General features: G+C 46.8%; 1 protein-coding gene across 3 annotated transcripts in view; it reads left to right on the top strand.

Moving 5' to 3' along the window:
- Positions 1-14,625, top strand: part of ADAR (adenosine deaminase RNA specific) — a 57,303-nt gene that overhangs the window by 30,387 nt on the left and 12,291 nt on the right. For 2 of the 3 annotated variants that reach the window (XM_049880644.1, XM_049880643.1), the window contains exons 1-6: positions 22-281; positions 7,608-9,049; positions 10,830-11,013; positions 11,628-11,776; positions 12,310-12,454; positions 12,599-12,789. In XM_049880644.1, the coding sequence (XP_049736601.1) occupies positions 252-281; positions 7,608-9,049; positions 10,830-11,013; positions 11,628-11,776; positions 12,310-12,454; positions 12,599-12,789 (2,141 nt within the window). In that variant the 5' untranslated portion in view covers positions 22-251. Of the gene's footprint in view, positions 1-21; positions 282-7,607; positions 9,050-10,829; positions 11,014-11,627; positions 11,777-12,309; positions 12,455-12,598; positions 12,790-14,625 lie in introns of those variants that run through there. The other variant, XM_049880645.1, reaches the window with a different exon arrangement.

The following is a 14,625-nucleotide window of genomic DNA, read 5'->3' as shown; positions in this document are numbered from 1 at the left end:
TCCGAAGGGGAAGTCTTTCTGAGGAAACGAAAGCGAAACTGAACTGGAGCCATTTTCGTAGTTGCGGCCCTGCTCTCAGGGCTGGCCCCGAGAGGTATTTCCTGTCCCAACGGCCCCCAGGTGCCCCTTGCTTACGTGAAACAGCAGTTGGGAGCCCGGGCCGCTGCCGCTCCCAGAGGTTTGCAAGGCTGAGCCCGGGGGAGGAGGGTCGTGCTGCCGGCTGGCAGGCAAGGGATGCCTGGGGCGGCGTGATGGACCCGCGACAGGTGATCTGGCGACAGGTGAGCGGCGACCGGCCACACAGACCCATGGGATCGCTCCAGAAGGGGACCCTGTCTCTGGAGCCTTGGACTGGCCCTAAAACATCACGTGAATTTGGTGCTTTAGTCCATGACATATGCGTGTTGTTTTAAAGTGTTTTCATTTTGCTCTTTTTCTTGCTGAGTAAAACTGCCGTTCTAGGAATTTGTACCATGCTAAGTACTCTGCTGCATTGAGCGAAGTGCGGAGGAGCGCTTGTGTGGAAAATGCGCCCAAGTCTGAGTAGCCAGCCTGAGGTCACGTGAAAGCAAACACCCCCTTCTCATTGTCTCTAGGTCCCTTTGCTGCCCCTGCCTGTTTTTCCACCTCCTGAAGGGTTTGGGGGAAATTATAAGTAGCTCTGTAGGAGAAAGTTTATAGCAGCATTATTCATTATTACTAAAAACTGGAAAAACTAATTGTCCTTCACCAGCTGAAGTGATAAACTGGGATAGCATCCAAACAAAAATGGAGTACTGCTCAGCAATAAAAAGGAACAGACTACTGTATTGGCAACACCGTGGATGAATCTCAAGTGTCGTAGCTAAGCAAAAGGGGCCAGACTCCAAAGGCTACATACTGTGTGATTCCATTTACGAGACGTTTTGGAGAAAGCAGAGCTGGCTATGGGATGGGAACAGAAAACAGATCAGTGGTTGCCAGGGGCGGGGCGGGGTGGGGAGGGAATCCACAGCAAAGTGGGGAAAATGGAAGTGTTCTCTGTCTTAATTATGGCGGTGGCTCTAAGGCTATAGGTGCTTACCAAAACCCATAGAATTGTACACTAAAAAAGGTCAATTTTACTGTATGTAAATTATTCTTATAGTTTTTAAAAAGCTGACTCATGGTGACCCAATATGTCAGAGTAGAACAGTGCTCCGTAGGGTTTTCAGTGGCTGATTTTTCAGAAGTAAATTGCCAGACCTTTGTTCTGAGGCACCTCTGGGTGGACTCAAACCCCCAACTTTTTGGTTAGCAGCCACGTGCATGAACCATTTGCAGCACCCAGGGACTCCTTAAAAGAATTCCTATTGCCATCGATTCCGACTCATAGCGACCCTATAGGGCAGAGACCCTATAGGACAGAGTAGAACTGCCCCCATAGGGTTTTCAAGAAGTAGCTGGTGGATTCAAACTGCCAGCCTTTTTGTTAGCAGCTGTAGTCCTGACTACTGCACCACCAGGGCCTAAATTGAAGGAAAAGAATTTCTTCATGTATACCATTTGGAGCCTGTGTGGTAACCATGGGGGCTCATCTCTTGATCCTAAATATGTGAGACCAAATTAAAGTGAAATTGAGTGGACATTGAATGTTAAATGACGGTCACCTAGTTTGCGTAGTAAATAGATGTGGAGTGGAAGAGGGGAGCTGTTGAGAGCTTTAGGAATGATCACCATGAATTTCCTACTTTCTTCTTCTCACCTGCATTCACTGTGTATCCAGATGGCTTTTCTCATGTGGTGGTTTGTTTGGTTTGGCTTGGCTTTTAGGGGGTATTGGGGGCATAAGCGAGAGAAAGTTGTGGCAGTCTGCTTCTATAAAGATTTACAGCCTTGGAAACTCCATGGGGCAGTTCTGCTCTGTCCTGCAGGGTTGCTGTGAGTTGGAATCATCTCAGTGGCAGTGGGTTTAGGGGCTGTAAAGAAAATATTAATGATTCCCTCTTCCCCTAATCCTACTTCCCTAAAACAACCACTGTTAACAAACTCATGGTGCCTTCCCCTCTTCTGTTTCTTTGTGTTCATTATGAGACATACATACACACACATTCATGGGTTCTTTCCTTTTCTTTACCAGAAAAAAAGAGGTTATAACATATATGTTACTCTGCAACTTGCTGTTTTTGTTGTTCCATTTAACATTATATCATTCCTAAATTTCCTCCAGGTTAGTACAAATAGATCTAACATACTTAAAAAAAACCATGAATACTCTTCCATAGCATGAATGTATCATAATTTTCAACTCCTTTTCTATAGAGGCACATTCATGTATTTCCAGGTTTTAGCCAAGTGGTACCAGTTGAAATCTAGAAAGCATTAGCTAGAAACTGGCTTTGTCATTGTTTAGTGCTGTTGAGTCAATTTTCAGTTTGTAACGGCTCCATGTGTTACCGGGTAGAACTTCCCTGTAGGATTTTCTAGGCTGTAATCTTCACAGGAGCAGATCATCAGGTCAGTCTGCTCTGTAGCCACGGGTGAGTTTGAACCACCAGCCTTTGGATTAGCAGCCAAATACTTAACCATTGCGTCACCAGGGCGACTCAGAAATGACTGTAGACACTTTGAAACAGAGTTCTTTTTCCCAGGGCCACTCAAAGAGCTAGTCAGAAGACCCCTATAGTCGCAGTAATTCAGCTTTGTGAGCCGGGCACTCACTCTGCGCACTCACAGCTCTGCCCCCAGCGTCATGGGGGGGTGTGCTGCCTGCGGCAAGATGTGACTGCTTATGCAGCCACTAGTGGTGGTTCACGATCAACTTTGTACCAGGTGTTCTCTCAGGTGCTGGAGATGCAAAGGTGGTGGAAGCATAGTCCTTGCCCCTGCAGGGCTCGCTCTGGAGTCCATTGCAGCCCCCCATCAGTACTGCATGTATTGGGAGTAGAGAGTTCAGTATAATTTCTAGGATCAATATTGTTAATCACCTTTCAGATATACTGCAATCTATGTGTGCCATAATTTGAAGTAAAATATATATATATATATGTGTGTGTGTGTGTGTTTCATATTTACATGTATATTGGAGCCCTGGTGACACAGTGGTTAAGAGCTCAGCTATTAACCAAAAGGTTGGTGGTTCGAATCCACCAGTCACTCTTTGAAAACCCATGGGGCAGTTCTTCTCTGTCTTATAGGATTGCTATGAGTTGGAATTGACTCGATGGCAATGAGTTTGGGTTTTTTTTGTTTTATATATATATGTATTTTTTGGTTATAATATATACACACACACATAGAACCCTGGTGGCACAGTGGATAAGAGCTGTGGTTGCTAACCAAAAGGTCAGCCTTTCAAATCCACCAGCCGCTCCTTGGGTACTGTATGGGGCAGTTCTACTCTTCCCTACAGGGTTGCTGTGAGTCGGGATCGACTCAATGGCAATACGTTTCTGTAGGGTCACTATGAGTTGGAGTCCAGGAGCTATGATAAAAGGTAAAGTAGGTTAAGTGGTGTAATGGGCTGAGTGGGAGGAGTTCAAGAAGAGGGAACTCCCATGGGCTGGGGAGGTGGGAGTAAGAGACACATGTAAGAGATAATGCAGGGGTGGTAGACAAGACGGCGCTGGGCAACTACCTGATTAGATGTGGGAGACGAGGGAGGACGCAGGCAGGCAGATGGCAAAGGTGACTCAGGTTTCTAGCCTTAACAACCATGAAGAAAATGATGCTATTAACAGAAATAAGAACGGCAGGAGAAGGAGCTGGATTTGAGGAGAATGATTAATTTGGTCTGGAATATGTGGGGATGGAGGCAATGGCAGGATCTCTAAGTGGACAGATGATCCAGGCGGTTGGAAGTTCAGATCTTAAGCTTCAGTGCATGGTGGTGGCTGGAGATAATAGATCTGAGCGCTGTTGCGTAAGATGGCTGGTTTAGGTTGAGGAAGTGGATGAAATCAACTAGCGGATAAAATATTAAGGAAGAAGTTCTTACAAAACCTTGGGTCTGATTATATATACGGGGTAGAAAAAGGGGCAGAGACAGACAGAAGGGAAAAGAGGCAAGAGGAGACCTTTGGTGCTATGTCACCAAACACTGGGAAGAGAATTTTCAAAGAGGGCTCAGTCCGCAGTGAGCGAGTGAATGTTTACTGAACTGAATTGATCACCAAACTGTAGTGAAGACCCAGGTGAGGTCAAGAGGAATCGTTTGTATGGGCCCTCTTAGCATGAGTCACTGCCCTTCTCCAGCACCATTTAGAAGCTTTGGGCCAGGAAAAGAGGACAGTGGGCCTTGGGCAGAGAAGGGACGTGACTGTGAGATCCAAGCTGGGTGAGGCGGTGCGTGAAGCTAGAATGAGGAAGAATTAGGAGTGGCTGACTGGCAGCTAGCGTCGGGTAATGTGAAGCGCAGGTTCTGTTAAGAGTAAGGAGTACAAGTGGTAGAAATAAAGTGGTAGAAGTTGCCATCGGAAAAGAGCGGGAGTCTGCAAACAGTAGCCCACAGGCCAAACCCAGCCCTCCACCTGTTTTTGTAAATACAGTTTTGTTGGAACATAGCCAAACCCATTTGTTTTCATATTGTCTGTGGCTGCTTTTGGAGCCCTGGTCGTGCAGTGGTTAAGAGCTTGGCTGCAACCAAAAGGTCGGCAGTTCAAATCCATCACCTGGAAGGCAATGGGCTTGGTTTTGGTTTGGTGGCTGCTTTTGCAGTACGACGGCAGAGTTATCTGGCCCTTTACAGAGAAAGTTACTGATCCTTGGAAAAGAGTTCAGGGTTTGGAGTGTTAATGGTAGCCTGTTGTTCTTAGGTGCCATCAAGTCAATTTTGACTCATAGCAACCCCATGTGACAGAGTAGAACTGCCTCATAAGGTTTTCTAGGCTATAATCTTTATGAGAAGGAGCCCTGGTGGCACAGTGGTTAAGCATTCAGCTGCTAACCAAAAGGTCGGGTGTTCCAACCCACCAGTCACTCTGTGGGAGAAAGATGCGGCAGTCTGCTTCCGTAAAGATTACAGCCTTGGAAACCTTATGGGACAATTATACTGTGTCCTGTAGGGTCACTGTGAGTCAGAATCAACTCGACAGCCATGGGTACAGTTTTTTTGGTTTTGGGATCTTTATAGGAGCAGATCGCCAGGTCTTTTCTCCTGCAGAGATACTGGGTAGGTTCAAACTCCCAACCTTTCTGTTAGCAGCTGAACACTTAATCATTGCGCCAACAGGGCTTCCAGTAGTGGCCTAGGTTAGGGTAATAGTGGGATTGAAGGAATAGCTGAACCAGCCAAGTGTGTGGCTAAAGGGCATTGGGTTAGACGTTAAGGTACCCTATTGCAGGAATACCATGAGAGCAAGGAGTCCAAAACCAAAACCAAACCCAGTGCCGTCGAGTCAATTCCGACTCATAGTGACCCTGTAGGACAGAGTAGAACTGCCCCATAAAGTTTCCAAGGAGCACCTGGTGGATTTGAACTGCCGACCCTTTGGTTAGCAGCTGTAGCACTTAACCACTATGCCGCCAGGGTTTCCGAGCAAGGAGTAAGACTGAAAATCCCCTAATTGTGGCAGGGGATGTGAGGCAATAGAAGGCTGAGGAGTGATGCTGAAGTTATTGAAGAAAGGGGGATGGCTGCCTGCCGGTGCCTGTATTCTTCAGGAGAACCAGATGGGGGCCATTAAAAAAAAACAAACAAACAACAAAAAAAAACCACTGCCGTTGAGTCTATTCTGACTCATAATGACCCTAAAGGACAGAGTAGAACTGCCCCATAGAGTTTGCAAGGAGCACTTGGTGGATTTGAACTGCCAGCCTTCTGCTTAGCAGCTGTAGCACTTAACCACTATGCCACCAGGGTTTCCGAGGGGACATAAGCTAGATGTTCCCCACGGCCTAAATCTGAACACCCCAGGGGAAAGGAAGCAAGGTGTTTACTGAAGCTCCCCCACCCCACCTCCACCACCCTTCATGAATGGCACCTGGGAGAGGGTGAGCACTGGTTTGTATGTGGGGGGTAGGTGCCCAGTGTTTCAGTAAATGTAGGACAATTTGCGAGAATTCGGGGTAGCCTAGAAGGACATATAGTGAAAGCATGTATTTGGTGGTAGCTGGAGAGGCCAGGAGGAGGGGACTGAGATGGCAAGAGATAGATTCTGCCAGCTTCACACATCCAGGTGTCCTAAGCCTGGGTGGCTTAGGTGAAAGTACCAGGTATCCCTTTCAAGCCTGAGTACCGCTTTGAAGAGTGAGGACAATGTGCCTTTTTAAAATAAAGAAACGCTCCAGCTCCCCTAAAACCAAATTCTGATCCCCCGGGGAAGGCAGTGGTGAGCAGAGGAATCTAGAAAGTGCTTTGGCCTTCCCCCACATAGAGATTCTTCTCTGTCATCACCTTGGAGGACTGGGGTCTGATTTTATCAAATCGATGTAATTTTTTTTTCCTTTTTTTTTTTAATTGTGCTTTAGATGAAGGTATACAAGGCATATTAGTTCCTCATTAAACAATTAATATGCATATTGTTTTGTAACATTGGTTGTCAACCCCATGACATGTCAAGACTCTCTGGTTCTTGAACTTGGGTTTCCCCATTTCCGTTCGTCCAGCTTTCCTGTCCCCTCCTGCCTTTTCATTCTTGCCCCTGGGCTGGTATGCCCAGTGTCATATACATGGTTGAGCTACGTGTATTATTGTTTGTTTTATGGGCCTGTCTAATCTTTAGCGGAAAAGTGAACCACAGGAGTACTTCAGTACTAAATTAAAAGGGTGTCCGGATACCGTACTCGCGGGGTTTCTCCAGGCTCTGTCAGACCAGTAAGCCGGGTCTTTGTGACTTAGAAGTTTTTCTACAATTTTTTCCAGCACTGTCTGGGACTATCTATTGTGATCCCTGTCAGAGCAGTCAGTGGTGGTAGCTGGGCACCATCTAGTTGTGCTGGACTCAGTCTAGGGGAGGCTGTGGTAGTTGTGGTCCATTAGTCCTTTGGACTAATCTTTCCCTTGTATCTTTGGTTTTCTTCATTCTCCCTTGCTCCTGAGGGGGTGAGACCAGTGGAGTATCTTAGATGGCTACTCACAAATATTTTCTTTTTTGTCATAGTCATCCAGTTGGTAGATTCTAGAGACAAAGGGTTGTGTGGTGTGAGCTTGTCCATTCTGGGTTCCCCTAGCTCTCTTGGAATAACAGGCTATCCTGTTTTTATTTGTTAAAACAGAATAACAATTGTTTTTCTGACTTTAAAAGAGTAAGTTTTTGGTGAGTGGAGAGGTTTGTTCTCAACCTCCCTAAAATTTTGTCCAAGAGAAAGGAGTAAGTTAGGTTGCCAGAGAGGCCATACTGAGGTATCAGAACCCTTGCATCCTCCTGGAAGCTCTACGTTTGAGGGAGCATTTTGACATCAGTACCTGCGTTTTAATCTTTTTTTCCCTGCCTTGTCCTTGCCCCCTGCTCCCTGCTCTGTTTCCTCTTTGGCAGGCAGTACTTAGGAGGTGGGCAAGCACCCCAGCTGGGCTAGAAGCCCATCTCACTCATCCTCATCCCATTAGGAGTCAGGTGTAGTTCCTCCAGGCACGGGGAAGGGAGAGGCGCACACCCAGGCTCACTCCTGCAGGCCTAATTCACTTTCTTTTCCATCTTCCTTTTCCGCAGGGGTGTTCCCTCAATAGCTGTCTCCCCCCTCCAGCTGAAGGCTATGAGCACAGCAAGCTCAGACACCAGCAGCCAGGCCCAGGATCTTATGCGAATAGTTTCCAACTCCGGCAAATAGAATTTCTCAAGGGACGGCTCCCAGAAGCGCCCCTGACTGGAAAGCAGATACCACCACCACTACTGTTCTTCCCTGGATTCCACCCAAGGCTTCCAGGACCACCTGCCAGAGACAAGCAACTGGAAATCTGGGATATCCCCAGGGCTGTGTCTCTTGGAAGTCAGGGGCACCAGAGAGGGTTCCCGCATCCTTTGCCATGGAGAGGTGTTGATAGGCTTGCCTCAAATTTCCAGGAACTGAATATCAGCCAGAATCAGGAAGAAAGGATCTTAAAGCTCTTGGAGGAGCTTGGGGAAGGGCAGACCACCACAGCATATGATTTGGCTAGAAAACTTGGGGTCCCGAAGAAGGAAATCAATCGAGTTTTATACTCTCTGGCGAAGGAGGGTAAGCTCCATCAAGAGGCAGGAAAACCCCCTTTGTGGAGGATTGCTGTCTCGGTTCAGGCTAGGAAGCAGCACGACCAAGTCGTGAGACCAGACAGCCATAGCCAGGCAGCTCCAAAGTCAGACCCCAGTTTGGAGATTGAAGACAGAAGCCTCACATCTGGCTTGGAAACTGAAGATAGAAACCCCACATCCAGCTTGGAAGATTCTCCGGATCCTTTTGACATGGCTGAGATCAAAGAGAAAATCTGCGACCACCTGTTTAACGTGTCCAACTCTTCTGCCCTGAATTTGGCTAAAAATATCGGCCTGACCAAGGCCCGAGATGTAAATGCCATGCTGATTGACTTGGAAAGACAGGGGGATGTCTACAGGCAGGGGGCAACCCCTCCCATATGGTATTTGACTGACAAGAAGCGGGAAAGGATGCAAATCAAGAGAAATGCAAACAGTGTTCCTGAAACCATGCCAGCTGCTACCCCTGAGATCAAAAGAAATGTAGAGCTCCCTACCTGTAACTTACCTGTTTCAGGTGCCTCAGACAACATCACCCCAGGAAAAGTGACGAATGGGCAGGAACCTGTGGTAAAGTTAGAAAATAGGCAAGAGGCCACACCAGAACCAATCAGACTGAAACCACCTGTTCATGACAATGGCCCATCAAGAACAGGGTATGCTGACTTTGAAAATGGCCAGTGGGCCACTGATGATATCCCAGATGACTTGAATAGTATCCACTCAGCACCAGGTGAGTTCCGAGCCATCATGGAGATGCCCTCCTTCTACAGTCACGGCTTGCCACGGTGTTCACCCTACAAGAAACTGACTGAGTGCCAGCTGAAGAACCCCATCAGTGGGCTCTTAGAGTATGCTCAGTTCGCTAGTCAGACCTGTGAGTTCAACCTGATAGAGCAGAGTGGACCACCCCATGAACCTCGGTAAGAGACCACCCAGGAGCTGCCCCTAGGGTTGGGGTCAGGTGCTCTTGCCCCTGACACAGTCTCAGCTGGCTGGTGAGTGGTGCTGTTGGGTGGCCCTTGTCTTTCCCCTCTTCCTTTTCTGCCATTTGGCTAAATCACCTTTGATTGGCTCTTTCTCCAAATGTTGAGTCTAGAATGTAGACCTCAAACCAGCCATAGTCTTGGCTGAGCAAGGGGGAGGTTGGCTCTAATGGCTAAAAAGGGGCTACTTTAGAAATGATTACCTTTCCTGCATCAGTGACGTGCCTGCTTCCTAAGGTCAGAGGTAATGATGACTCGATTCCCTCCTTCCCGTTTCCCATGGACCATCTGTCCCCACCCCCCAGGATAAGTAAGCTCCCAAGAGAGGTTCAAGAGCAGGTAGGTTGGGGCAGGCTGCGTACAGGGAATGAGGGGGGTTGTGCTGCTAGGCAGCAGCAGGGCCACAGGCCCCGCCCCCAGCCCCCAGCTCCCCTAGGAAAAGGCTGAGGTAGCGCAAGCGAGGCCGCCTGCCTGTTGAAGGTGGTGGTTCTAATTTTACACACCTCCTCTGCACAGATGGGCGGGCTAGCACTTGCTGCTGTGCCTGAGCTGTGCAATCAGAGATCACCTCACCCTGACAGCTGGCCAGGCCCTGTACCATAGGGCCCTACAGGCCGGTGGACAGATTGAGGAAGACAGGTGGGCCCAGAGGGGAGGCCCTGAAGGACCTAGCAGAGAGCTGAAACCATAGAAGCTGAGTGGCTACAAGTAGCAGCTAAAGAGAGAGCCAGTGAGGATGGGAACGAATTCTTCTAGCCTTTATAATAGCTGGCTTTAGGGGTAATGATTACCAGCTGTGGCACAAGACAGCATTGTAGGAGACCCGTTGGGCAGGTGGCATCCAAAAGCTGACAGGGCAGAGAGATGGGTTGGCCGTCGTTCTCTTTCTTTCCTTCCATCCACCTCCCCAGAGTTGAGGGAAAGTGGTGGAGTTTGTGGTTAATGGACTCCAGCTATAAGAAACATTGGTACCATGTTCAAATATTTCAGAAGACATAGAAAATGAAGAATTTGACCTGCTTTTCTAAATGAAACCCCAGATTGAGCTAGAAGCTGGACAAATTTGAAAGCTTGAACAGAGAAGTCCTACAAGTCGAGAAACCTGGAGCAAATAAATGCTTTTTGGTTTTCTAAATAACAAGAGGGAATTTCTTTCATCTCAGGCTTGGGACAAAGAGAGCTATAGAATGACTCAAAACAAAGGATAAGAGTGGTCTATCTCTGAGGGTAGGCTGGGGACAAAAACAGGCCCCTGGTAGGTGGCAGGCATCTGTCTGATCTGGGAAGTGTGAGACTGGGCCATAAGAAACCTTCCCTTTCATTTTAGAACTTCCCTTGAGGTGACCACAGTTGTGTAAGGACGAAGGCCTTTTGTTTGTTAACAATATTGTAATGGTGACTTTGGCTTGGCTTTTTTTTTTTTGTACATACTTTATCTTAATTCCTTGCTAAGAGATCGTGGGTTCCCCTGTGCCATCATCTGTGGCTATGTTTGTTCTGATGGGCCATAGGGAGAGACCCACTGCATGCTTTGTTTCCCGAGAAGGGACAGGCTGAGCCTCCAAAAAGAAAGGAGGCGTTTGACCTACGCTTTATCTCCTCAATAAGTCAGACGCCCCTTGGCACAGCAGAAAATTCCAGGGTGAAGATCTCTTTAGAGAACGGGAGGAGGGATAGCCTAGACTAATGTTCACACATCTAATCACTTTCCATCAAGATTTAAATTCCAAGTTGTCATCAGTGGCCGAGAGTTTCCCCCTGCTGAAGCGGGCAGCAAGAAAGTAGCCAAACAGGATGCAGCTACAAAGGCCATGTCCATTCTGCTTGAGGAAGCTAAAGCCAAGGACTGTGGGAGATCAGAGGAATCTTACTACTATTCCCCAGAGAAAGAATCCGAGAAGGTAGGTGTCCTGCCCTCTGGGAGAATTTCAGTTGGCTTTCGATGTCTGTGAAGTATCAGGATTTTAACTGGCCTATATAGGAGCCCTGGTGGCGCAGTGGTTAAGAGCTCTTAAGAGCTTCAGAGTGCTAACCAAAAGGTTGACATTTCAAATCCACCAGCCACTCCTTGGAAACCCTATGGGGCAGTTCTCCACTGGCCTACAGGGTTTAAATAACTTTTGAGGTACCTGGGGTCAGCTTCCTATCTTCCCTCTACTCCACCTCATTGGCTCACCTTTCCTCTTCTCATACCCAGCTCTCCCTTTCCCCAACCCCCCCCCCCCCCCAGCCTAGTTGGAATTCAAGAATTTCAGAGTTGGAAGGGACCTTAAAGATTATCAAGTTCAGTCTTCCTTCTGAGGTAAGAAGTGAGACCTGGAAAATTTAGATAACTTGCCTTTTCCTGCAATGACTGGAAAATACCCAGCAGCCACTCTTCCTTTGAAAAGCCAACCCCTAACATGTAGTTGGCCGAAAGAAATTCTCCCATCCCGTCCACTCTGTGGTGGGCTGGCCTATCTGTTCTTAGGTTTTTGCTTTTGTCTTTTTCCTTCTTGTCTCTCATTTTCTCTAGACTGCTGAGTCCCAGCCCACCACCCCTTCAGCGACATCCTTTTTTTCCGGGAAGAACCCCGTCACTACATTGCTTGAGTGTGTGCACAAACTGGGGAGCTCCTGTGAATTCCGCCTCCTGTCCAGGGAAGGCCCTGCACATGACCCCAAGTATGTCTCTGCTGTGGTTTTCTCAAAAACGAGAGAGAGAGAGAGAGAGAGAAGCACACTTTCCTCCCTGCCTCTTCAGAGATGGCAAATTACTTCAGTGTTTTTCAGTGTGGGAAAAGAGGGGGCCTTGGGGACATGGTTGCTGCCGTGGGGCCGAGAATCTGGGTCTGGAAATTCAAAGGGCGAAGCAGGGACCAAGCACAGAGAGGTACACAGCTTGGAGGTTACAAAGACCTGGGCGTACCCGAGAAGCTCTCTACCCTGAGGCTCTGCAGAGTTACATGTTCCAGAGAAGGGTTCCTGGATGGATTGAAATGAGGCTGATACTTAAATGTTGAATTGGGGTTAGCTTGGTCAAGAGAGACAGGAAGTGGGAGGTGGGTGGAGGGGCAGATGTGACTGTATGAGCCAGGGCACAGAGGTGATGTGTGCAAGGAAATTACAAGAGGTGAAGGATGACAAGCTGACCAAGGCTAGGTTAACGTCTTCTCAAAACCATTCTAATGCTTCTGTTGCCCTTCACCTCCTGTTAGGTTCCAATACTGTGTTGCAATGGGACCCCATACTTTCCCCACTGCTAGTGCCCCTAGCAAGAAAGTGGCAAAGCAGATGGCCGCAGAGGAAGCCATGAAGGCCCTCCATGGGGAGGCAACCAACTCGACACCTTCTGATGACCAGGTGGGGTCATTTTCCTGCTCAAAAGATGTAGGTCGTTTTTAGCAACTGAGTGGCTTAGGCTTTCTCGTGAGTCTGAGGTCTAGTCCCCTCAGAGTTTCCTTGAGTTATTTATGGTTCCTCTTTGTTTGGCTAATTCTCCTTCAGCCCGGAGGTACGAACACAGAATCATTTGATAACTTGGAATCTATAATGCCCAACAAGGTCAGGAGGATTGGCGAGCTCGTCAGATACCTGAACACCAACCCTGTGGGTGGCCTGTTAGAGTACGCCCGCTCCCATGGCTTTGCTGCTGAGTTCAAGTTGGTCGATCAGTCTGGACCGCCTCATGAGCCCAAGTGAGTGCCCTAGTCTTGACTTCAGCTGTGTGTCACAGGGCGGGACGTCCCGTCAACCCGGGGAAAGGAAGGATGTGCGTTAGCTGTGAATGACAGGAGGGCCAAGTTCAAGGAAACAAGCTCAGCCCTGTCTCCGTGGCCTCCCTGAAGATACTAGATCAGCCACCTTGAGAATACAGCCCCTCTTTCAGTGAACATAAGCCTTTCTAATTTTTTTTCACTAATTTTAATTTTAAAAGGAATCTATGTGGAAAATCATTCAAGGTAATTGAGAAAGTATACAATGAAAAATCTCATTCCTACCCTAGATTTCTACTTTCCCAGATCTGTGTACTGGTACCAGCTTCCTGAGTCCTCCTAGAAATTTCCATGCCTATACTAACACATTTTCATTTCTTTGTTTTTTTTTTTTTTTAACAAAAATAAGTATATATCTTCTACTCTACACCTTGACCCTTGTGCTTACCAGCACGTCTTAGAGATCATTACACAGCAGCACATATATACCTACTAGATTATTTTGCACAGCTATGTGTTCCATTGAATGGAGACTTACAATTTTAAAATTGTTTTTAGTAAACAGGTATAAGAGACCTTTGCTAAAATGGACACCCATGTGCCCACAACCTAGTTTAAGAAATAGAATGTCACCATTTTCTTTTAACATCCCCACTTTTCATAATTTATTAAAATACTTCCAGTGACATTTAGGTTGTTTTTGGTCTTGCTATTAGAAACAGGAGCCCTGGTGGCACACTGGTTAAGAGCTTGGCTGCTAACCAAAAGGTTGGCAGTTCAATCCACCAGCTGCCCCCGGACAGTTCTCTGTCCTGTAGGGTCACTATGAGTCAGAATCAACTCGACAGCAACAGGTTTGGTTTTGGGTTTGGTTATTAGAAACACTCCAGCTGTGAGTCTCCTTGTACTGTATGTCTTTGCTTACGTGTGCAACATTGTCTGTGGTATAAATTTTCAGAGTAAAATTTCCGGGCCATGGGTTATATACACTTTTTTAAAGTTTTGAAATTTTTTACATAGGTAATAGACTAACAGTTTAAAAATAAAAAATATAAATAGCTCATACTCAATCTCCCTTTGACCTAGCTCTCATCTCCACACACACACAAATAAGCATGCAAATAACTTTACATCATTTATTATATCTCCTTCCAGAGTGTCTTTATATAAATACAAGCAAGTGTCTTTGCTCCCATTTTTTACACCAAAAAACCCAAACCCGTTGCTGTTGAGTTGACTCGGATTCATAGCGACCCCATAGGACAAAGTAGAACTGCCCCACAGGGTTTCCAAGGAGCACCTGGTAGATTCGAACTGCCAGCCTTTTGGTTGGCAGCCAAACGCCACCCGGGTTTCCGTTTTTTACGTAGAAGATACATAATACGTGTATTGATCAATAGCTTGCTTTTTTTCAGTTAACAGTATTATCTTGGAGAGCTTTACCTATCACTTTATATTCTTTTTGTGTAGCTGTATAGTGTCCCAGTGCATGGGTTTGTTGTGATTTATTTAACCAGTCACTAGTGATGAACAGTTGGATTATTTCCAAACCTTTGCTGTTATAAACAGTGCTGCAAATGAATAACATGTTTATGTGCATTTAAAATTACGGTAAATATTGTCTGGTTTTTCTCCAGTGGAAGTGCAGAAGTTTATGCTTCCACCAACAATATATAAGAATGACTCTACCCCTATATCCTATCAAAATGTTTTTCTTTTCCATTCTAAAATGTGAAAAGATATATCTCAGCACAGTGCCAAGCTGAGTCTACATTTGGATACTTACTATTTACCATATTACAAGATCAAAGGAGAAAA

This window comes from Elephas maximus, chromosome 3, assembly GCF_024166365.1.
Source record: "Elephas maximus indicus isolate mEleMax1 chromosome 3, mEleMax1 primary haplotype, whole genome shotgun sequence".
NCBI classification, from domain to species: domain Eukaryota; kingdom Metazoa; phylum Chordata; class Mammalia; order Proboscidea; family Elephantidae; genus Elephas; species Elephas maximus.
Note: the sequence above shows the minus strand (reverse complement) of the source record. Positions and strands in the feature narration are given on the sequence as shown.